This window comes from Megalops cyprinoides, chromosome 17 (genome assembly GCF_013368585.1).
Source record: "Megalops cyprinoides isolate fMegCyp1 chromosome 17, fMegCyp1.pri, whole genome shotgun sequence".
NCBI lineage: Eukaryota > Metazoa > Chordata > Actinopteri > Elopiformes > Megalopidae > Megalops > Megalops cyprinoides.
Genome location: NC_050599.1, coordinates 17,853,799 through 17,880,156, shown reverse-complemented (window position 1 = coordinate 17,880,156; position 26,358 = coordinate 17,853,799). Strand labels below are relative to the sequence as shown.

Below are 26,358 nucleotides of genomic sequence, written 5' to 3'. Positions count from 1 at the left end.
TTAGAAACACTGTTAAAAATGTATTGGATATATGACCTATGTGCGAGACAGACGCTGGACAGTGATTTCCCCCTGGCCTGGCCTGGCCAGAGAGCTTCATTACCTCATACTGAGTGATGATCCCATTGGGCTCCTGCGGTTCCTTCCAATACAGGTAGATCCGATCCTCATTGGGCGCAGCTTTCATGGACTGGCTGGGAACTGGGCCAGGCACTGCATTAGGGAGGACAGGAGAATTCATTAATGCACTTGAAGGGAGGCAACAGTAATGAATACTATTCTCACAAAACCACTTATGAGCCTTGGTGGACATAACAGCTCGCACTGATTGTACTGTATGTACTTACGGTAAGGCAGCAGACTGAAAATTGCACAATAATGTACCACAGTGACAAGAAGCTGACCCAAGGACTAATGTGCTTTTTGGTTTCACAGAAGCTGTTCGCAGTGTGTTCACATGACATCAGTTAATGAAAGTAAAATCATGCATGCTGCCTTGCCATTTTGCGTGTGCTAGTTGAGAAGTGTATGAAATGTCCACTATATGAAATTGTTAACTAGCTAATTCCAGGATTAGTTTCTGAATCTTTAGAAAATGTGTGCTACCTAGTGCTTTCCTGAATTTGTATATTTAGACTAGCATTCCAAACAGCACTCCAAATAGCACTAACTGACAGGTCAGTACCAATGGTGTCTGTAATTGTAATTAGTCTTTGGGTTCTCACTGAGAGGTCAGTACTGTTGTAGAGCTGCAGTTTCTGGGTTGTATATGTGGCATTGACTGGTCTTTAGCCTTATAGCATGGCACTTTCTGGATTGTGCATATGGCAATGATTGACCAGTACTGTTGAAGCATGACAGTTTCTGGGGCGTGTAGATGGCACTGACTGATATGTCAGTAATGATGGAGCATAGCAGCATGTCACAATCAGATGGAAGGATGTCACAGGCTGCTTAGGCAAAGTTCCAGTTCAGTAGCGTCCGGCACTGTCCAAAATGCTCTCTGCAACCCAGCCCAAGGGCAATGTAGCATGACCCAGTCACATGACCAGCTGCATGTGAGTGCTGTCAGAGTAAAGGAGCCCAGGGCAGGAGTCCGCAGAACACTGTGCACAAACCGTTTGTGGTTTTCTTTAGCTCTCCTCAAGACCCACATCTCTTCAGCAATGTCACTGAAACCGCTTCTCTCTTCCAATGCAGAGAACACACATTTATTCATATACTGTTTATTTACTTACTAATTCTTGCTTTTCAGACATGTTCTTTTTCTTGGGCATGACTGCATTTAGTCTTGAAAGTTATTCCCCATTTCCATTTTTATTTTTTATGAAATAACGTTTTTATTCCCAGTTATTACACCTTTTCCAATGCCTAAAAATGCTTGAGACCGCACGCAATGTGTGGAGCAGGACTGTGAAATGGGGATTAAGTACTCCAGACAGAGACAAGAGCAAGGCCACATATTTCAGCCAGTTAAGTCAAGCTGTAGGACGCTTATGTATTGCCTTTCAGTGAGGGAGTGATTCAGACGGAACATGTAGCAGAAATGCATGCATGGACGTGACCTGAAAGTGAGGCATCTGAATGGATTTCCTCTCTGCTTTCTTCACATGCATGTGTGTGAGCGTGTGTGTGTGTGTGTGTGTGTGTGTGTGTGTGTGTGTTCAGTAGAAAACCAGTACAGATCTACCTGAACTAAATTACAACACGCTCTCCTGAATGAGATTTAATAGCCGTGACCGGACTGATGCATACAAATCAAAAGCTCTGGCTGGAATATTTGTTGAGAAATATGTTTAAATGAATTCTGGGCAGGGGGGCTTGGTCATTTCTCCCAGGCTATCTCCTGGTTTTAATGGTACGTGAAGAGAGATTAAAAAGAGGTACTTCAAGGGAAAACATAGAGGACGCTAACAGACAGAGCCAGTCATCTGGCCTGTTTAATGCAGGTTTAAAATTCCCAGCATTCCCTCTGTTATCTCAGCTTCAGCAAGAGGCCATTTATAGAAAGAAAGCGGACTGCAAGCCTTGTTTTGAATACATATCCGCGGCACACCTGCGCAGGTTGTGTGACTTGCAAGATGCGGTGTATCCGTTTCATCTCTCCAATAGCTTGTTAATCAGACTCTTTCCAGGAAGATAAAAGACTGTCTGAACAAGGTTGTCTGTGAACAGCTCTAAGTTTTCCATTATTTCAAAAAGGTGGATGATAAACGCACTGGTTGTACAACTGAGCCATTTATCTAATGTTAAGCAATTCGAGCAGAACAAAGATCACAATCTACTGGTGTGTGTGTTTATACAGTACTATACAGGTAGGCATGCTCGTGATCGGGTGCATGTGTGTGTTTCTGCATGTACATTTGAAACCACACACGCATTTGAGTCTGTATCATGTGCTGTACTTTCATTTAAGAGTGAATGATGTACAGTATGCATGTGATTATCTATAGGCCGCTCATGTACACTACGTTTGGAAGCGATATGTATATATATATATATATATATATATATATATATATATATATATATATATACATACATACATACATATCTCCAGAGAAATGAGAGAATATACATTTTATATTATATATTTGAATGTGTATGCATTATTCTGTACTTTAATGAGAATAGGTACCATCTTCATCTGTCTGGATTATGGTCTCGTCACTCTCCTTCCGTCCCTCTGGGTTGGTGAGGATCATCTTCAGGCTGACGTTGGTGTTGGGCGGCAGGTTCCCCACCACGTGACGCGGTGCTTTGGGGTCCATGTCCAGGCAGTCTGCCTTGGTTTGGTTGTTGGCGCCATGGTAGTGGTAGCAGATGGTGACATTGAAGGTGTGGCAGCGAGTGATATTATAGCCCAGGGACTCCCAGTCCACAGCAATGAACCGGGCCTGAGTCTCTGCAATCTTCAGGCTCTTCGGGGTCCGCATCGGCTCTAGACAAGACAGCACCAAGCGGGTGAGCACACAGCCTACATGCATACACATCATGATGCAATTTATCATATCACATTATGCACTCAGCTAACAGGAATAAGACATATTAGACATGGTCAGCAATGAACAACAAGAAATGTGCCGGACAAGGCCACATTAACAAATCAGTTCCATCAATGGGACACAGTTACAGTGCCTGCACAATTGTCCCTCAGCACAGAATCAAAAACTTCAGAATCAGTCTCCTTTTCATTCACTGCGGCAGTAAATATCCACAACCAAATAATGAGGCCATTATCAGGATTCAATACCAATGTTAGCAAAGGTGGGAAAGGAAGTGAGGAGTGTAAACCATACTTGGCACCTGGAAACCCAGGAAGCAGATGCTGGAAGGCCGACCATGAGGACATAAGGCTGTTTTAAAAGCTGTTAAATTAGCCAATATATCAGCCCCGCAGAGAGTCAATATAATTTGACCCACAATCCATCAAGCTACTATGCCATGCTGAGAACTAATTACTCCAATAGTCCAATTTGCTGCCCGATAAAGGCAGTTATGGGAACATTGGCTTTTGCCTGACCACAGGTATTCTCACTGTCATTGGCTGTCACTACAGCCAGTTAAATTCCTGCAGATATGGGCAGCAGTGTGGCATATTAGTGAGGAGCAGGCCGCTCTTAATTCATAGGTTTGCCAGTTCGATTCCCAGATTACAACCAGTACTGCTGTTGTACCCTTGAGCAAGACACTTAACCAACTGAAAGATATTTAAGCTACAGTGTGTATGTTGCTCTGGATAAGAGCATCTGCTAAGGAAATAATGTAAAAAATGTAACTGTCAACAGAAATATTGTACTCTCCAAACTGTTGCTGGAAGGAGTGCTGGTGAATAAGTGGGGGTACTCTTCCTGTGGGACCAAGCATTACCCAGTGACTAAGTGATGTGATGGAGTTGTGCTGTAGGAGATGCCATCTTTCAAATGATCCCAACAACATACTCCAGCAAACAAGACCATTCCATTCCATCCTCAAGTTTCAGATCTATCTATCTTATATAACACTTGCCAGTTCAACATGGTAGTGTGATGCTTTAGAGACTGTGAAACTTGGTCTGCTGCAATGTCAAACACCCCCACCGACCCCCCCCCCGCCCAATGGATCAAATTTCCATCATGACATTAGAGGGCTGCAGGTTTAATCCTTAGCACATTACAGAACCGTCCCCACTGCCTCGCTGATTGGCACTCAGCATTACAGGGCTGTGCTTGGGTGATGGGTTAGGGTGGAGAGGGACCTGTCATCATTTCCCAGTAGTGAATTTTAACATCAATCAATTTCACGGCACAGGTAACCAGGCCCAGACACACACTTACTCCTTCAGTGCTACCGATGAATATGTATCACTGGGGGGGGGGGGGGGGCATACTGATTATAAAAGAGACAGATAGGTCAGAAGCTCTCATTACGGGGTTTTTAATAGGAACAGGTCTAAGTTACAACAAAGAAATTTTAACTCATGGAGCTAAATTAGAGATTCTCCCTTTAGCATATCATTCCTCATATGACTTCAATAATCATCTATTTGAGTCTTTTCTTCAGGCTATTAAAATGAAAAATAAAGTTAACACAGGCCCCAGACTGACCATAAGCTTGGTTACTGAAAACAAAGCCTTCAGCATTTATTCTGTGTAGTTAAGAGTACGCACTACATTACATTACATTGCATTCAAGCTTTTACAGGAACATTTAACTGGGATACTCTTAAGTAGCTAGCTACTAGCATATGCAGCACGGTGTAAGCTGTTAAGAATGAAGTGAAGAATGTTCTTGCACAACACAGAAAAGGACATGATAATTTTCACTTGTCACTGTTCCTTGCCAGCTACGCCACTGATGACCCTCCCTGATGAAAAAGCATGCCTTGTTTTGTAGCCAGTCATCTCTTGTATGGCGAGGGTTACCAGGAATTGCTTGTGGAGTGGCTACAGGTTATCTGTTATAGTGGAGACGCAGCTCGGCTGAGCCTGTTGACCTGCTACCTCCTCTTGACAGCACAAGCATTTAATAAATACCATGTGAACACAGGGAACAAAATTCAATTTCTACCCCCTCTTACTTCCAAGCCCGTGACATGATAGTTCAATACCAAAGCGTTTTCTGTAGAGCCAATTTACACTTATTCTGAGATAATTTCAGAAGGCAAAGGCAAGGCAAAGCTGAAAAAGAAAAGATGCAAGGGCAAAGCACTCATCTCCCATAGGTCCATTTTACCTACAACAAGCCATTATCTGGCTGTCTTTCACAAGGGAACGCATAAAACATTGCAGCTAGCTAGTGACAGCATGCCATTTCCACAGATTTACACATGACAAAAGTATTAAATCTCGACAGGTCCAGGGGTAGACACAGTGGAAATGAGAAGAGAGTTGACGTTCAAACAGTTCTGAGCAAATAACAGTGTTAACATCAAATTTTGGTCAAAGGCAGTTTCAATTCAATTCTTGTTTACATGCATTTAACATATACATTACTATGTGTTAAAACTGGTCATGAGATGTAGTTCCAAGTGGCAAATGCAATGATCAATTGTTGATATCGGCAAATGTTTTGTCAAATTTGTCAAAAAACGATTTGTCAAAAAGCACAATGTGGGACAACGCCATTCCCGCAGTCTACAGGCTTTGATCCAGAGTGCTTTTTATCTTACTGTTAATATTCGACAGTGACCAAACAACTTCCCTCACACTCTCAACCCCCACAAAGGGGTATGAAGGAAGGAGGGGGGACTAATGACACTGTGAAGATGTGATGTCATTCATTCACACATCCAAGCCTATTTGTATGCATCCGACTCCAATGACAGCCCTTAAGTGAAAAATTCAGTTTAGAGGAAAAAAAAGAGAAATGAATAAAAGTTCCAAGTTAGAATTAAATAGATCTCTGACATCCTCCATCAATTTAAATGTCAACCCGGCAATAATACATTGCAGCAGAAATGAATTGCCTGACTTCCCATGCCCCATCAACTCTGAGCACATCCATACGCACAAAAAGCAATAATATTTGTACGCGAGACAATTACCTGTCTCTCACCCATCGCTGCTGTTTATTCTGTCGCCTTGGCGCATGATTAACAACTTGTGTACCCTTCAGCGCTGATCAATAGCTGTGAAGTCCTGCATTAACTTTACAGATTACACATCCTTCTATAATAAATTCCATCGATTTCAACGGCGCTGATGCTAAAAATCCCAAAGCGTTCTCGAAAGATTAAATTAAAAAGAGATGTACGGTCTGCAGGGGACCCAGACTGCCATCACGAAAGGCGTGACCTAACCTTAACAGTTTCCACGGCACGTCCCGTGTGCTTAGGAGGACTCTTAACCCAGATGAAATTAACATTGAAGGCAGAGAGAAATTTGGAGCTTTGTTTTTGGGAATTCTCCACCCGGTGAGTTATTCTGAATTCTTTGAATCTTTAATTGCCATGACAAATCGAAAACTGATGTTTAAACAAAACCAATTGTTTGCACAGCCCACTTCTGCTGTAAGCAATTTGCTCTTTATCTCTCCTGTGTGTGGAGGGAAATCATCTTCAGACATGGGTACACAAATACTTTCTTTGTCTCCATAATTTACAAGCTGCACCAAATCACCCCAATTCATCTAATGAACGATCAATAAAAGTAATAATATGTAATTATATTTAATAAATATGCATCAACAGCCACAATGTGTAAGTCAGTAACTGTTTTAATCAAATATTTAGTATTTCACTATTAATTAGACAAACCAAATACCCTACATTATTATAATTCTGCGGCTTTATAATACACTTTTATTCCCCTTCTCAACATACCTCATCCTAGAGCCGCAATTATCTACATTTGAAACTAAAAACATTGACTATGTTTGTAAGTGGGCATAATCACAGTCCAAACATGTTATTATCTTATGTTACCATTATCCCTAGGAGGGAAATTACTGCTACAAAAATGAACAAAGAAGCAGACATTTTTAAAATCCTGCTGGGGGATTTGGGGGCACTATATTCTATCAAAGCCTCTGCCTGCCACCCGGTCATAGGCTTGACATATTTAACAGAATAATGACTTACTTTGAGTGTAGTCCTTCTTGTGCAAACAACATAGTTGAGTTCTCAAAATAATGCATGTAAATGCACATGCAGCTTGTAAAAAGATTAATCACTGTGGATTATAAAACAGGATATTGTTGGTAGCTAGGCATTGATGTTGTTACATGTTTGAACTCGTTTCACAAATCCTTCAACACCAAATAATTCAAGTTAAAAATGTGCTTAAAAGACAATAATCTTACTTAAGACAGAGTTCTTCTTTTATCTCCTACATTACTCTCTCATGGAGCAGAGGCTTATGTTGGTGCAAATATCTCAGGGAATTACCAAATGCAAACTTGTTTGGACACCATTGGATCGCACAAATATTGTTGTTCCATCCCAGACAGCCATCTGAGGCTCTACTGGCTTCATCTTTCTGACTTCTGGTGTGTTGAACGCTGGGATTAAACCTGGCATTGCAACAGGAAACTCCTGTTTGCTCCAAGATTGCTTCCTCCTGGCCTCAGAAGTTCTTAACGTCACTCATGACTGCACGTGTTCCTGTCTCTGAGTCTTCGGCTTTCATATATAAAAAAAAATCATCAGTTAAAACTTTTGGAGCAGAACGACAGAGGCCTTTATCTACGGGGATGACAATGACATGTGTAGGGGAACAGACAGCCACCACTTCCAAGTGTTCCACTTTCTGTCGCGTCTGCCATTCATTTATCTCAATGGGGGGGGGGGGGGGGGGGGGGGGGGGGATAAATTAAACAGCCCAAAAAATGTAATTGAGGATTATGTAGAGGAATCATGTCAAGGGAAAATCAAACAGAACCGCACAACTTTGTGAGGTTTTTAAAGTTTGTGGTGACCTCTACAGGGTGTACATGTTTGGGTTATTTTAGCTAACAGCAAGCGTAAAATAATGCATTTAATGATTCTGGCAATCTCCCAGACATTGGGAGGCATCTGCACTGAACTACAGTAGAATCCATGACATAAAAATTCCAACAGGATTCCTTTTTGTGGATTTTGCTTGGATGAGACAAACGTGTTTAGTACAGCAAGTGGAGATATCCACAGACATTCAAAATATGGAATTCTGAGAAAACTAGTCAAGAACCATATAATGATGATATGCTTAAGAGCATGATGTTTTAAAAAAAAAAAAAACTACAGAAGCACAAGCAAGAACTACTCAAAGACTGTATAGTATTTGCACAGGGAGACACAATGAAATCTTTTGTCTGGACAACTCTTCAGACTAACTCTTCTAATGCAATTTCCTCGCAACCATGATGCTTTCACCTTCTCAAGGAGACATCTCTGCACAAAAGTAAGGAGAAGAGCTGTGTGTTTTGCAAGGATGCTTCCAGAATAAAGCAATCTGCGAATCAATGGAATTTATTCTCTCCATTGTAGTTGATCTTTTGCTCCCTCTGGGCTATTTGTTTTTCATCATTCAGCCTGAGACAGCTCCAGATTATTTTCTACTTTTTAGACCCCGAAAGATGCTTTAAAAGTAACCGCTGTCATCCACTTTCAAATTAAGACCTGACAGTCACCATCAAGTACACAGTATGTCTTCCTCTCGCTGAGAGGAGATGGAGAGGTTTGTACGGCTATAAATAAACTGAGATGGAAACATTCCATTACCTTCTGCAGTTTTTCTTTTTTTCTTTGATGGTCAATATTAAAAAGAAGAATGTCAAATCTAAAGCATCTCACTTAATTGATCAGAAATGTCAGGTCAAAAGCTAAAGACAAAAGGCAATTTTGAAGTGCAGCTCATTGTAATGATAGGGATCTTTTCTCCCTTGTGTCTTTGCTTCTGGTTCTTACTGGAGACTGTTGTGTCTGTACAGCCCTGAGGCTACTCTTGACAGGGAAGGGGAGAAAAAGGATGTCTGGTGGGAACATAGACATAGATGGTAAGTTGCCCTTTGATATAAAAGCATTAATAACGGTTCTGTTCAGAGCCCTCACCTCTCCGTTACCACAGCCCTGTCATATCCTGTGCTCTTTGGGGCAACCCCAGTGATGTTACGCCAAAGAAGGGAGCGAGGACAGGGCAGCGGCCAATTCAACAGCCAGCTGCCCACACTTTTTCCCAGAATTCAATTTTTCCTCAGACCACAAAGTGAATCACTCCATAAAAAAAGCTTTGCCAATAAAGCCTTCTTAAATCATTGCAACAGTGTGGCAACAAATCAAATATCATTTATTTTTAATTGTGTTTTTCACACTCTGGATCCTCCAAGGGGAACACTAGAATGGGTCAGGGGATTCTAATGTGGTGTGCTTCCAGTGACTTAGACATTACATATAGCTCCTGGTGCTTCCGTTACTTAATGGCGAGAAGTATAAAGACCCCTAAATGCACATAAACATCAACATTAAAAAACATCCAAAATGAGCCATGAGAACAAAAATGTTTGCATGTTTGTCTCCAAATGTTAATATCACCACTTTTGGCAGCGGAACACAGACAATTATTCATTTTTAATGTCCTCATCAGAACCTGAGTTTAAAGAAAATGCTGAATTGAAAATACCTTTATCTTCTGAAAGGACACCCCTATTATGCAGATTGATGTAGCGCACATCTTGTAAGCACATTATTGTACAGCAGAAGTAGTCTACGTCAGAAACCTATGAAAGCACAGGTTTTAACTTCTCCCAGGCGTCTTTCTCTGTTCCCAAGTCTAATTTTAAACCGTGCAAGTTTCGGAGCTCCTTTTCAACCTGAAACGACTGTCACCCAGTCAATTTAGTACACAAAGAGCGCTCCAAGACGTCTGGAGGCCTGATGGATTTGCAGTAAACACCTGTAAAGCAATTACAGCTGCCAAATGTGCTTGGCTTAAGAGATGAATTCATAATGTTCACTGCCATCTGTTAATTATCAAACTGAAATTAATCAATCTTTTACACTTTTTTCATGCATAATGGGAAAGTTGTTAATTTGCTTAAGTTTGAAAAAACCAGACTAGCTTAGACGGTTTTTACCGTCCCCTTAAAAGACATATCATATTTAAATCTGGATTTACTCACAGCTGCTATAAACTGCCTTATCTCTACAGATTAATAAACTGTGTACCTCACTTTTCAGCAGGAAGTTGACAATGATCCTCAGCTTTCTTGTGAAATAAGCTGCTTTTTGTACAGATAACCTGTGAGCAGCTGATTCATCTTTACGTTGACTGCGTGTTATAGTCGTTTGTGATGTGGTAGCATTGCCTTTCACATGCATTTCACATTACCGGGTACAATTATAACAAAGATTTTGGGTCTTATTATGACATTATAACAAAAAGACTGAAAAAACATGCTCAGAGCTGAACAATACCACATATATATTTTGTGTGTATGTTTGCAAGTATAGATGTACACATTTATACAGTAGTATACTGAATATTGCTCAGAGCTCATATGAAGCAGGCTGAGTAGTTTAAGTGGTGCATTACTCAAAGAAAAAAACATCTATGGCCATCTTCATGGCAATGAGGCAGTGAAGTACTGAAACTGTGGTTCTTCAAAACTGATAAATATTGTTTTATAAAAAACATTTATAGAGGACAGCATTGCTGAAATATTGGCCCATGCTGTAGATAGCCATTGTGATTCATCATTGCATTTTTTTTAATGCTGAACCTCTCACATGTCTAGAGACAGCTGTTTCCACCAGTGCCATGAAAAACATATTGCTGTATTTCAAATATAATAAAAAATAGTAAAAATACAAAGGCTTGCAGACATACAAGAGACAAGTGGTCATTTTTCCAGTGTGGGGCCGGAGTTTTCGAATCAAACATCAATCTGGACAGACTAACCTACCACTCAGCCCCAAACTTGATTATATTTCACCTTATCCTCTCTCCACAGAAGTTTCAATAAATCACTTCTCCAGGATGAGGAGGGGAAAAAAAACATTGAAAATGATGGTAATAAAAGGAGAAGAGCATTGCCTTCGTCTGCCTCTACCCCAGAGACCGGTAAAAAACTAATTCTCACAATTCCCGCCGGGGAAATGAAAGGCCGTGTGTGTTATTCTGGTATCATATCAATTACCCACAGTTACGACTGCACTAGGAAATGCTGCTGGGAGGGGTTGTGATGTTTTCCCCACCATCCGAACCACACCAAACATTTTCAATTAGACCAGTCAATGGCAGCCTTTCTACAGCTTTCTCCAAATAGGTGTGTTATGTGCCGGTGCATATTTTTCATCCAAACCAATTCAGCAGATTATTTCATACATATTCAGTAAGATAGGAACCAAGACCAATTCAATGTAAATTGCCAGGTTATTGAAGGGGGGCAGTATTTCTGAAGCAGGACTGTGGAACGTGTACCATACATGTTCCTCAAATATTAGCATTCAGTGAGGTACCTGCTACTACAAGCATTTGCCGTTTCTTAAAGAGATGTATGTTCATCTACATGTTCGCCGCTTGAATTAATTTGCACCTCTGTCTTTAGGCTTTCATTTAAGTGCACCGAAATGCAAGGCTCGCTTCACAGTTCTCATTTGCCCAAGATCAAAGTATCGGAGAACGAGAGATGAGGGGGCTTTCATGCTGGGTGTATCCCCACCTCACAGAGGAAAAAAAAGTTCTTATATTGTGGCTCTTTTTGTAACTCTCTCAGCTCTCACCATGCAGGCAGAATATGCACTGTTGGCACATATATATTAACAGTGACAGCAATTCAAAGCTCAGTGGTACCTATTCTAAGTTTCATTGTCAATTAATTTAATAGCTTTTAGGTGACTTTCAGATCCAGCCCTCTAAAAAAGACCTGTTCACAGTCTGGTTACCTGCCTGTAGCAATGTGGGAGAGATGGAATCATCTCTCTCTCTCTCTCTCTCTCTCTCTCTGTGCACCAGTGTGGTAATGAGTGCAATGCAATAACATGTATAGTACCTAGAGTTAGCAGAGAAATGCGAGATCCATTCAGCGGGGGGGGTGTCCATTTACTCCGGAGGCTGATTAAACCACACATCCCGACGTTAGGAAATCACAACAAATTAGTCTAAGGGGGACCAGACAGATCCTTAATACAGCCACATCTATAGATCTATAAGGTAGGATAACATGAGGGTGGAAAGCCTGATCCATGCCCCCTGTGACAGGATATCATTAGTACTGTGTGCAATGGAGGATGGGGGTACAGGTTCTCTGTATAATCAGTCTGACGAATGTGAAATTCAGAAGACTTTGCCTGATCTTAAAGCAAGGGCACAGTATTGGCCTGTTTGGTTAACCGTTAATACACTGGTAAGAGTAAGACAGCGGACAGCTTGAATATTTACATACCATGCATTAAAAACAGCATGGCAATGAAATCTAAGTTTGTATTCCATTGATCAAGTTGTACAGAAGGGGTGAGAAGGGAGAGAGAGAGAAAGAGGGGAGAGAGGAAGAAAGAGAAATGGTCAGGTACTACAGCTCAACAAGCGACAAATTCATCCAGTTGCCTTTTTTGAAATTCAAATTGTTCAGCCTGTGAAGAAGCTGATAAGCACTATAACAGAGCAGAAAGTCAACACAGGCTGTAAGATCTGGCACAGGTGGATTATGGGTAATGAAGGAAAGGGAATAAATATCATTAACGATGGACAAATTCACCTCAGGTCCTGGTCATGCGAGAAAAACAAAGAGCAATGTGCAGGTACAACTACTGAGAAAAACTTACTGTTTCCCCTACAATTTATGGATTTGGTGTTCACCAAAGGACATACTGTCAACAAGCACAACATTTCTCAAAATCATCACAGAATACACATAGGGCCATATGACATGTTAAAATAGAGATCCATTATACTAAAGTGGGGCCAACAAATGTGAAAAATGGCAAGGCATTTAGTATTTCTAGCATTATCTTATCGATGTATTCCTACAGCTCCAGGGAAAACAACCCAGTTAACAACATGGAACAACCTGGGGGTTTCAGACCACTGAGATTTCATCCTTTACATTAAGGGTTACATAAAAGGGTCTTTTTTCCAAAATGAATGATGAGCCAAACAACGGGAGGCTTGGATCTCAACTATCAGCTACGACAAAGAAAAAGTCATTTCCATTTAAATAGCATTTTCTTCTCACATACAGATAATCCTGCCTTTTCTTAATATTAGTCAGAGGGATCTACAGCCCCACCAATGCTGTGCTGTTTACGCCACAGAATTACATTGGGTTAACTGTTGAACAAACATTAATCACCATCTCTTTTATCAGCACTAACAGATGAAGTCTTTCTAGAAAATGGAAAATTCCTGGTGTTGGGAAAGCTTCGCAGGGTCAAACGAGGGTGATTTTATAAGCTCGCTCCTTTGCAGACATTGCTGTACAATTTATTTACAAGGACGCTGTCTGTAAAGATAAGACAGTTCATAATGCTTTAGGGCCTTTAGAAAATATTGCAGTATAACATTTGAGGCTGCCACTCAAACATTTCTGGGGATATTGTCACTTTACAAGTATGGACAATAACTACAGGGGAGTGATGAACAATGTGTTTTTTTTCTTCTGAGGGATGGAGATGGTCATGCTCCTCATATTTTCAGTATTAAAAAGTGCATTATGGTGAAAATACATTTCAGAGTGTTTCTGCATGGATAATTCAGTCTGACTAATTCAGTCCATAAATGGCTGAAACAAGTTTTCACATGAATGTACTCGTAAGTGTGACAATACATTAAAGTATTTAAAGCCTTACAATTACTAGAAGCTTGCTCATTCCACAGAAACAATGTGTGCACATGAAGACAGGAATGCTTTTTGCCCAGGCTTCATAGTTGCTTTAAAAAATGAGACAACATCCTAGCCTCCTGTAAGAGTGACTCTGAGGTCCAGACAGGGCTCAGTGCTGATAGCTGCCTGAGCCACAGGCAGATCTCCTCTGGGCAGAAATCATTGAAAGGCCACACACTTCAATTTAAAGAGGGCTACAGGTAAGCCCGTGTTCTAATGAATTAATTTAATGTAGCTTAGATCTATGGGCAAAAATAAACACAATCACTGTGTGTGTGTGTATGTGTGTGTGTGTGTGTGTGTTGAGGGGGGGGTGACAAATTGAATGGCTGCTGCCCTGTCAAACACTGCCAAATCTCTCCTGGAAATCTGACCTAACTCGTCACAGCGGCAAAATGATTATACCGCTGTCTGTATTCTCTGTGGCTCTCTTGTAATATGTCAAAGGCATACTAATATTGAAGCAAAGTTAGATTATAGGTGCAAATTAGTAAACAGGAAAATAACTTGTGCCTCCTTTTAGATAAGTTATATATTTTTGTTTTTATAGTTTTATATATAGATATAAGTTATTTATAAGTTTTATTTTTCTCCAACAAATATTCTCAGGGCTAATGATGCTTTGCACATAATCAAGCTTCGCCTGCACTTTCGTAAATCATTCTTGGTGGTTAAGAGGACAATTTCCTGGGCTCCTCCACTCATTAGTTTAATTTAGGGTTCAATTTAAGATCCATCGATTGCAAAGCACTGCAGTCTGGCCAAGTGACACCACACAGAAAGGTCTGAGTAGACATTGTACTGCATATGCCCCTGATCTTCAATAGCTCTCTGACCAGAGAAAAGCTACATGTGTCTGGTGGAGTTTGAGAGACAAACATGCACTGTTTTTGAAAAGCTTAACTGTTTGGACAACCTCAACAATTCTCCCAACCCAGCCTCTAACATAGACATAAAGCGGTTTCCAATAAATATATTAGGATTTTTAATCACATACCTCAAAGGTGACAACTTTTACAACTAAAAAAGCTGAAAATATGGTGGTCAAAGCTTTCAAATACAAGTATATGGGTCAGTATTCTGCATTTATGATCATGTTACTATTTATTCTCCACTGAAACAAAAATATCACTTTACTCCTATCATCCATTTTATTGCCATGACAGAACTGCTGCCAAATATATTCTTTGTAAAGTAATGCATTATTAGCAACAATGAGATATTTTGTTCTTTGTAAACATTTCTATTGTATTGAAGGGTAAACATTGTTTACATCATTAGATGCTGAGCAATATAAATAGACCCTCTGATTAATAACCTAAACAGAACAATTTTAACAACAGAAACCACCAAAACTCCCCCGCAGTGTCAGAAACATGTATTTCCTCCAAGCACCCATGATTAAAAAAATTGAGCAAACAAGAAAATAAAAAGGGTTATGGTAAGCGGAACCTTACATTATTCTTCAAACCCTCTCACTGTGTTGGCTTAATTTTCTACACACTGTCCCGGAGGGGTTGTGCAGATTGCTTTAATAGAATTCAGAGTATATTCAGTACAACTGGACAATAATATTGTTTAGGAATAATAGTGAATTTTATTTTCTATGTAGTCATGAGGGCTTGATTTTATCAGATAATCCCCTATAGACAGTGTGAAATAATTTAAAGAACTAGAATGAACCATTCCTGTATAATAAAATTTTGACATTACTGTATGTCAGTATATGAAGCACAGGGTAAAATATGTTGTTGTATACATTGATTCACAAGCTAAACATTCTGCAACAACTTAACTCTTGTTATGCATACATGACAAAAAAGATAAAAATACATGTGTAAAATACAGAAATTTTACTCCAATAACAGTCAAGGTACTATTCAGATTCCATACTAAAACATGCTAGGCTGATATGAAAAGTAAACCTAAATGCAGGCTAGAACTAAAGCTTTGACCCACTAGCATAAAAATCATAAAACACAATTGTCTTTCCAATTCCATTAACAAAAATAGCCATGACTGACTACAGATGTGTCAAAGCTTTCATTCCATTTCCATTGTTAAAAGTACTATACCCAACCACAATGGCGTGAGCTGCAAAGATTCCATCTACAGCATCTTTTATGGACATGCTTGCATTTTTGCCTTTCCCTACCCCCCAAACACTGAAAAGGGATCTCATTTCAGATGGCACAGATTTTAACATGTAAGCCTTTTCCGGTGTGGTCTATCAGAGAGCACCGTCCTTTATGATTCAGCTACATCAGCCAAACACTTCAATTGCTCTACCATGTTAGGGGGTGGGGAAGACGAACTTCACGCTTTCCATAGGAAATGCCCTGAGACTGCCTGAGGTAAAGAAAGTCATCTACCCCTGCACATCAGGCACGATAGTCATTTACATTAACGACCATTCCAACCTGTCTGGCAGACCAGCGCTATTTCTTTGTTACCTCAAGTGCCAACAGCGGTGGCAAATTACATGTTTCAATTGGAAACTGAGGTACTAATTATAATGAAAATAAAGATGGCAACAAGTTTGTTTCCACTGACCCACCTTGGCTGTAAGTGTGGCATTCTAATGCAAACCACAGTGGTGATTTGCATCTGAACTGATTAAATCTCACCTACTCTTGCTGACCTCTTTTGGTATTGCCAAACACCCATCTATGTCACATTTGTTAATAAAAAATTAGTAATAAAAATATATTATTTAGTGACATGGCTCGCCAAATGTTTGTGTTCGAGTGCAAGTTGACAATCGAGTACGAAATTCTGATCCTTGCTTTTTTAATAATCTCAACTGTGGAGCGACAACAAGAAAAAAGATACTGAGTATATGCAGAACAGTTGGGGTCAGTTCTGAATTTTGGAAGTGATTCCAATTAAAGTCATTTCAAATGAAAAATCCCCCAGGATGCAGAATTTGAATTGGAATTACAGGAAATGAAATTAAAATCAATGACAAAGAAATTCTTTTCATTTGTAGAATATGAAAGCCTCATTCATGTTGACAAATACCGTGTCCTCCATTCGCACCCCAGACTAAATAGGAAAAAAATGTAACAGAAAATGGGTTCTTCAGAACTTGCTTTTGATTTGTGAAAGCTTTGTTTAGATTAAAACACAGTTGTTTGATTGGTTTGAGGTCTGATGATTGAGATGATCCGTTGAGAACATTTACTTTGTGTTCAATTATGCTAATTTATTTTTAGATTTGGATGAATACCTCTGGATCATTGTAATGCAGGAAAGCCTATTTTCAGGTAAATGTGAGCCAGAGGGTGCATTTCCTGGTATATGTAGGAACTCATGACTCCCTCTATCTTCAGGGCCCTGGGGGCCACAGATGCAAAACAAACCCAAAACATAACAAAGCCCCCACCACACTAACAGCAGGCATGGGTTCTTTCTCAACACCGGCTTCACTCTTTTATCCACAACACAAAGCTCATGAGCATATCCGTATATTGCAATTTTCATTTCATCTGACCACGAGACACCCTTCCACTTGTCATTCAGATGTAGTTTGGCAAACTCAATTTTGCAGCTTGGCTTGCGGTAACCTGCCCATGATGAGAAAGAACCCACGTATGTATTTTTCAAACATTTAACAAAATTGACATACATTATCACAGACCACTCACAAGTTGTCTTTAAGTATTAACAAATTACTGTGCTTCTCAGAAAATCTCATTTTAACGTTTTAAAAATTAAATATTTCAATCATGTTTTCGACAGTCATTGTAGCAATCTGTCACTGAGAACAAAGTAAATTCTGTTTTAAGTGATAAATGAATTTCACTCAGTTAAATTCCATTTCCTTTAATTCAAATTCAACTAACTGTCATTACAGAAAAGAATCCCAGCAAGATGACGACACCAACATGACTCGATCAGGCTAAATGACAGCAATTTCCTTTTTGTATTAACAAACAATTTCGTTTTTGGATTAATAAAGTACTATCTTTTCTTATTTTATCTTAAAAGGTACTCTCTGGAATGCCAGATAAAGAAAGACTGCAGGTGTTTTAAGATCTGGACTGACACAGCACTAGATACACTCTAGACTACAGGCATTCTGGCTATGCTAAGTGGCCTGACAATAATCTTAAGCCCCCTTCAGACATGCACTGCAACCCTGAATTTATGTAGACATTACCCAGAGGAGCTGCATGTGAGAACCCAGAGGAGCTGCATGTGAGAACGCAAATGTCCAAATCAGTTGCAGCGGACATTAAACAGACCCGCCAGCTCCCTAGTACAAAGTCCGTGTAATGTCAGATTGAGTCCATTTGTGAATAGAGCAGGTCATTGACCGGAGAATTGACAGCGAGCGAGTGGGCATGTTGATGACATTTCTATCATGCGACTGGCGCGAAACCGGAAGAATACAAACATCTGCTTCGTACTCTTTTCTGCTTGCCTGTATATTGCTTTCCACTCTTTCATTGATATTGCGGATATGTCCAAATACATGTTATTTTGAGTCCAATGATCATTAAAGAGATAGCTATAGCCATCTATAGCTATAGCTATAGCTCTTACGATGATTAATAACGTTGGTTAATAGTTTATTATCTGGTTAGTAGCTAGGTAAGCTGTAGCTAAGTAATAGTGATAAAATAGTGAAAAACCCTTTCAGTGTCACATGCTGATGAATTTAAACCTAGCACTGAAGATCTGCACGTATCACTCGACAGGGTGGTCTCCCATTTTCAACAGTCACATAAACTGCTTTAAATACATCACACTGTGTATTCACAGTACAAATACTCTAATCTGAATCGTCTAAGCGCTCTTGGGTGATGTCATAAATCATGCTTAAGCCTCTGTGTCCTCACAGGTTGCTTTACTCTGTGCCCTGGACAACAGACAAATGTCTCTTCTAAGTAAAATATCGCCTTGAGGTATCTTTCAACCCAATTTGAACTCCTGTGTATTGTCTTCCCTAGAAGCAACAAAATAACTATATCCACAGATATGGGTAAGCTGGTTTCCAATTAAGGTTTAAAGAAAAGAACTTCAAGAGATAACATTCAGGTATTTTGAAACATAATGTCGCAAACACAGTGTATACAAGTAATATTTAAAAACAAATGGTAAAGTTAAATTTAAACTCAGCCATGAAAGCACACTGTGAAAATACACACCCACACACATACATACGGAACGTAATTTTCTCTTGCTTAATGTGAGATCAAACAACATTATGTAGCCCTTGAGGGGGGCGGGGGACAACCTATTGATGCATATTTAAATTGCTTTTTTGAAAAGAGCATTTGAAGAGCTATGAGCCATCAGCTCCTGAAAGCAAAACTCAAATAATCACTGTGTGATAAAGTGAGCTCCTTAATAGTGTGTCTAGCTGCCGGCCTGATCAAAATCAATATCAGGGCCTGTGGATTGATACCGTCCAAAAAAGTCAATGCACAATGGGCCTTTTGTTTGCACCTGTGTGAAGGAAGCTCATCCTGAATCACAAGTGGGTTCTGCGTTGGCAAGAATGTTTGTCAAGTAGCATGCCATTGACTGCCCTCTCTCCTTGAGCAAATAGATGATGACAATTAGTAAGAGCACAGGGCAAATCAAACCCTTAACTGGCAATAGCGTTTGGAGAAACTCCTGTATGAATGCATTCCTCTCGGTGGCTGGAGAGATTGAACTGCTGACCTTACTGCGGCACAGTTGTTACAGCCCGAGTCAGTCATTTGAGGAGCACCTATCTGTTTAATTGAAATTGCGGCAATAAAAAGCCGCAGCAGCAAACTGCCGCCGGAAGAGGCATTACGGCGTGCTTCTTTCTGTGTAATCTGCAGTATAATGGTCAGCCACTTTCCTGCCTGTAATACCTTTTATAATTGCAAAATTTCTGAGCCGCGGGGGGCTCAGCGTGCTCTATAGTCTCTGGAGAGCACAGTGAACCAACTTTCCAACATCTCTAAGATACTCAGCCACAAAGTTTAAAAAAAAAAACAAAGAGATGTGAAAAGAGGGGCCAATATAAAGCACTGACGAAATAATATTGTTTAACACTCCCCCTCAAATCAACGATAGCCTTTGTACCAGCTCGGATCTGCTAACAGAACAGTGTGCAAATAGGCTTAATATCTCACTGCCGCTTTCACTGATCCTTTGAAATGAAAATCATATGTTAAGGGTGACCTACCCGACTCTCTTGAACTATGAATTATATTGCTCAAAGAGCCTAACTTCAGCAAACAACTAACGATGACGATGAGGTTTCTAGTGCAGTGGAGTTAATTGCTTTCTGAACCAGCTTCAGGAGATTACATTCCCCTGTGATGCACTGAAATCACGACATGTTTAGACGTGTGTAACCATTAAACCCAATCAGGTCTGTTACAGATGGCAAGAGGCATTTGGGGAAGGGATGAGGTTTTATGAGCGCGAGACTACAGGCAAATCAGAGCTTGCACAGTGGTGTATTAGCCACATTAATTTCCTCTCCCTGTCATGCAGGAAACTGTCTTGGTGCCATTGCTAGCTTAGTGTGCTTACTACTTCCTCAATATCAAGTTTCCTTCCTCAATTTTACAAGAAGTAGTGCTTCCATAGTGGAAAAAAAACATTTGACAGTGGACTGTGATTTTGCTCTCTGGTTTTCTCCAGGCCTGTTGTTAACAAGAATGACAGAACCGTCTCTTAGTCCTGAGGTTATCATTTTTAACACAGGTTGAGGTAAAACTGTCACCTAATCAAGCACGGTGGGAAAAGGCTCAATTTATTCTGAAAGCTAGGAGGAAAAACAACCTGAACACATGGTCCACTGCACATTTGTACTGGCTTGGGCACCTTTCCTGGGGCATCCAGAGATCTAGAAACAGTCTCCCCACAGACAACTGCAGCTGAAAACTGAAATCCATGTATACCCTTTCCTATTAAGGGACAATTCTTTCTAACCTTTTAGCCAAATACAGGACCCTCAGCTAACAGGGAGCATCAAAAAAACATATCAATTGTGCTTGCAGGTATCCCTCAAGCTTTTCTATCCTTAACAGAGTGCCATCTATGTAAAATGAAGTGAAGAGCAGTGGTCTATATTTCCACTCTCCTGTAAGGGGAGCCCCCCCTCCCCTGAAATGAAGGGGAGTAACACTACCCTCATTTTCTAGGGTTGTACAGAGTGTGCCCTCTGGGACTGCAGAACTGTCCTACTCTGCCTTCCTCTCCACCTGCAGTCTAGTAGCAGTGCATGATACGGGAACTGGAATCAGACACAAGCTCTTTGGTCTGAACTTATGGTACCAGTGTCATTCTGTACTTGGATGCCATTAACCCTACATATCCTGAAGGAAGTGCTTCAACGAGGCTGCCTTCAAACATAAATGGAAAATGCTGAGCAGATATGGTTATGCATTAATGAGTCTACACATGACATAAAAATGCATACATACTGTACCAGTCAAAAGTTTGGACACACTTTTCTTTATTTATTGGTACTAATTTCCACATTTTGGGATATTTGTAAAGACATCAAAACTATGAAATAACAGAAATGGAATTATGCAGTGACCAAAAAGTGTTATAGAAAAATCAAAACTCTCTTATATTTTAGGTTCTTCAAAATAACCAAAAATGTATATATTTTTTAAATTAAAACATTTTTGGAAAGAAATTTATATATAGGCATCAGTTTCACTATTTATATTTGTCTAAGGAACACATTTCAAGTATTTAAGCATAAGTATTTAGATGAAAATGTCTTTGAATCCATGTTTCCCATTATCTTAATCAGGTGTGTCCAAACTTTTGACTGGTACTGTATCTTTTGACAAAATTTTACTTAAGTCCATGATCCATGTACTTGTCATATTAATTCTAGTTTCAAGTTAACTCCAGGTATTCAACATTATAGAGATAAACCAATACGGTTTCAGCACAGAGTGCACTGAACTGGTTAAAAAAAAAAAAAAAAAAAAAAATCGACATGACAAACTACACAGAGAAAAACACATTTATTTGTTGACAGTGTAGACAAAGAATTCTCTTTTCCACCAAAAACATTGTTTTTGTGGGTGGGGGTGTTGACACTACACCGACTGCAGTGATCAACTGCACCATGTATATGGGTTCAGGGGCAAGCCCACAGATTTAAGTACATGTGTGAGAGACAGTGGAGCATAACATCTGCTTAATGTAGCGGAGACAGGTGACAAAGTGCCTGAAGCCACAAAAGCAGAGCTACATATTCTCCTCCCATAAAATCTCACCAGAGATCTATGTCTAACAGAAGAAGCACAGCCTGCATTGCATACACTGCGCCAGGGGGAGGAACAATTTTCAGGTCCGTATGTGCTTTACACAGCAAGACAGTGGGGTATTAACAATTAGTTTTCATGTACTGCTGTGCAATAGCTAACTGCATTCTTATTTAACACTGAAGTGGGCAGAACATGGTCAATATGTTATTTACTGAAATGCTGTGACATTTGCAGGAAATAAATTTTGTACAGAGAAAAAAATATAAATATAAATATAAAGCAAACTCTCAGGAGAGAAGTGCCTTGAGCATTTTCATAATGCATTTTCTCACACCATGAATCAAGAAATGTGAGATTGACTGCCCCAACCTCCCCCCCTTCCCCCTTCAAAAGCCCATGTCATTTCTATTCTGATTATTTTTCCATACAAGTGCAGCACCACACGGAAAGTGGGGAAAAAATGGATGTTCATGAAAAATGTTAAATAATGCAAGACAAGCTTGATTTGGGATTTAATTGGAGGAGACTGTGGAAGACCAAGACTTCAGAACAAGCTGTAATTGCCTGTCCTGCTGGAGGAGTGATTGGAAGATGCTAGAAGACTGATGAGAGTGTGGGATGATGCACTGTGCAATGGCTGGATGCAAGCACAGGGCAGAATGTTTCAGATGCTCTACTCTGCATTTCACAGAATGGCCACTGACCCCTTCTCTCGCTCTGATGTGGGCTTACCCTGGAAAATTCCACTGCCTTAATAATGAACACACTGTTGTTTGCAATTGTGCTTTTTAATATCTGCTATAACTAAAAATGAAATGAAGAAAAAAAAATACTAATAAAAAACCTGAGACAGCTGGTTGACGCACATTTTGAGAAAGAGTACAGACCACTGTGTTCTTTTCATATGAATCCACAAGACAAATTTGGCACTAAACATAGCAGAATACAACTACAAATAGTGTTCCATGCATGACCCCACCGAACCCTGCGGCAGTGGAACAAAGCCAATTTGCTCCCACTATGTCGGCTGATGATATGGCTGGTTTTGAACCTGGGCCATATGGCACTGCCTGTGTTTTGAGTAAGTGCCCTCACTATCTGAGCCACTCAGGAGGCTCCAAATCTTTTATCTCTAATCTTATTTAATAAATATCATCACAATCTACTCATTTTCAAAAAGAACTTAGATACAGTGAAGTGGATGAAAACACTGCCAGTACCCAAGAAGCAAAACCCAAAAGGCATCTGCCAGTCGTGAAGTCTACTCTAATACACAAACCATATACCTATGGGATACAATCAGATGAATCTGAAATTCAATGATATTTAATATCATATTTACACTATCCCTTTAAAGGAAGAATAATCACAGCATGTCTGCAGTGAACCATTACATCCTCAGAGCATTTGTGTATGGAGCCTTGGTGCTTCCGTCTTTCACATCGAGTTTAGAATCACAGAGGATGTCTTTGCTTTGGAAAAATGGTACAAACTAAAAATCACATGCCGGTGCTGGGTGGGAACTCACTATGAGGTGTGCAGTGACAAACGGCTTCAAAAAAGGTATTAAAATATAAAAGCTTTGAAAAATGAATAAAATGGTGGAAACCCTGTGGTTGCACGGCATTCACTGAGTCAGAGGGAAGCTTATCAAATAGCTGTCAATGAGGGAAATCCCCTAAGCAAAGCCAAAACTTCAACCTGGAACATGTCCTCTGTGAGAAAATGACTTCAAATCCCGATCACTGCAGAGATGAAATACAAAACCTCCATATTCCCCTTTGAATCTCGATCTAGAAATACAGCTGTTCTGCTCACAGAGGAGGGAGCTGGGAATAGAGGGATGAGGTCTGCGCTGTGGGAAAGGTATTACCCACAGCAATGAAATGCTACACACACTCAGGCTCATACTTACAGGGCTCTTAAACCTCAAAACAACTTTTTGAGGCTGTTCCATATCTCAACCGTTATTTGGCTTGCTAACGAACTACAGTAAATCCCCTAAGAAGTAAAGAGTGCTCCAACTCGTTTCTCAATTTCTACTCACGAAGCATCAGCATTTGACATTTCCCATCTCCAGGAAATAAGAAGTGAGTGGATACTGAACTCTGACTCAAAGGCAGTATTTTTATGACCACAACATGAACCTTCTTCAAACCATGTTTAGGTGGGTGACCTGATCCAAGGTTCTTTTTTTTTTTTTACAGGGTTGTTATTTTGTAAGATTTGAAATGGGCAACGGTCCCTTCAACACTGCTGCCCTTTCCCTCCAGCCCCCAGCAGACACAGCAGGGCAGAGCCTTGATTGTGAAACTCAGTCTCTTAGGGTTTTATGAGATTATGTTCTCAATTAGGTAGTCACAAAACCAGAGATCTTCTACTATGGTAAAGGTGAAAGCCAGAAACATACATTTATAGAAATACAGTTGAAGTACAGTTTAATAACCAGTTCCCCTCTACAGATTCCATTCCAAACACCATCCAGTTACTGTGTGGTCCTCAGTACAAGCTATGTATCTAGTCACCCTTTGTAGATACACTGGTTAATACAGATGCCATGGCAACCTGCTGTATATCATTCACAGCATACCACAAGACTGAGCACTCCCACAGGTCAGCAAAGACCCAGGAGTACATGCTTGCAGGATGATTCATACATGGCTATTTGTTTGTTTACTCATCAAACCTATCCTGAAGGATCTGTGTTCCTGAGTGAAGGGTACTACAGGGAGTTTAATATATTTTTTGTCTGTTTTCTTCCAATTATGCTTTTGCTTGAGGGCCCAGGGCTATGATCTTTATGCAAATACCTGAGTGACAAAATGCGAATGAGTGTAAAGGGGGAGCAAAAAAGGGGGAAATAGTAGGAGAGAGAGAGCATACAGTATTTATAACAGGATAGAGAGCAGACTGTACACACCAGCATAATAAGAGTGGGAGCTTAATACACGTACCAGCACACTTGGTCCTGGTAAAGAGCGGAGGCCCAGGCTGGCCTGTGCCGCCCTCACCGGGCCTGGTGAGCAGGACTCGGATCTCGTACTCGGTGTCCGGGTCCAGGTGCCACAGCTTGTAGTTGGGGGAGTTGACGGCGTGGGTCTCGGTCCAGGTGCCAGAGGTCATGCGGTACTCCACCTCTTTCAGGATTATGGGCCCATCTCCAAAGATGGAGTTTGCGTTGAGCTGGATCAGGAGGTACGTGGGACCGACGCCCAGCAGCTGTGGAGGAGCAATGGGACGTGGCGGTTCTAGAGAGAAAACAGAGCAAAAGGGCTTCCAATTATGCTTATGAAAAGAAATGCCTTGCCATTTGAGAAAGTCTGGCACTCATGATTTTCATGTACTGAAAGGTTTCTGGAACAGAGATAATCAATTTAACATAAGGCATTAAATGTTCGCCTGGTTCCCTGATGACATTTTTCTCATTTGCAAAACTTTATTTCTTTATTTTTACTTTTCCTGTCATCAGAATCCTAGAACATCAAAGGAAAAATACAAAGGGGCTCTCCTGAGGTGCCTCTACTTTCTGCCATCAACAGCCAACGTCAGCTCTGCAAAAACCAGTCGTAACCTTGACAATAACGAACTATCATGCACTGTATATGAAAAATGCCCTTGGGGCAGTTATAGGCTTAAAGTAACTAACTCCCCTGAGTGCCCCTCGACACAATGTTGTATTATGTTATTGCACATGCTAAAGTGGCACATTTTTATGTTTACCTACAAAATGGCTACCGTTCTGCACCTCTGAATATCATTATCATTTGAACTAGTAGGCCACAGAAAGGTTCAGTTAGCCAAACTGTTGTAAAAACCATGGCATCTACTGCAATATATCCATCTGGTGTCAAAAAAAGAAAGAAGGAGTAGGAGTAGCCAGAGCAGATGTGTGTTTGGTGTGTTTATAAATTGTTGTAAAACAATTTTACAAATATTGTTTAATTTGCATTGTGTATTTTTCCCATCTGTAATGTTTCCCCAAGGCTTCCAAATTGAAACCTGCAGACAGAGTACCTAACTAGCTAGCTAGCTAGCTAGCCAGATAGTGGTTGTGGTTTTCATTTGAGCCAGCTAAGCTAATGCTGGCATAGCCTGTCTTTCTCAGGTAAAAACAGACTGTTAGCTAACTAGGGGCAATGTTGATGGACTTACAACTTGAACAGTCAAGCTTATATAAAAACAAAATCTTTATTTTTGTAAAGACAATCAGCATTAGTCAGAGGGTTGGCCAGCAGTTGGCGGGGATCTCATAATGGGCCCACTGAAAGATCTTGGCAAACTCTTTAGAGCATGAGCCTGAAGACACAATATTTAGAAATATATGATTTCATTATTCCAATGGTGCATCCATTGT

The 26,358-nt window shown here is 40.3% G+C and overlaps 1 protein-coding gene across 11 annotated transcripts in view; it reads right to left on the bottom strand.

The window, feature by feature from the left end:
* ptprk (protein tyrosine phosphatase receptor type K) overlaps positions 1-26,358 on the bottom strand; it is a 130,421-nt gene that overhangs the window by 35,388 nt on the left and 68,675 nt on the right. For all 11 annotated transcript variants that reach the window (XM_036549285.1, XM_036549286.1, XM_036549288.1 and 8 more), the window contains exons 7-9: positions 24,959-25,252; positions 2,639-2,941; positions 104-213 (exon numbers count right to left, since the gene is read on the bottom strand). In XM_036549285.1, coding sequence (XP_036405178.1) covers positions 104-213; positions 2,639-2,941; positions 24,959-25,252 — 707 coding nt within the window. The remainder of the gene's footprint in view (positions 1-103; positions 214-2,638; positions 2,942-24,958; positions 25,253-26,358) is intronic.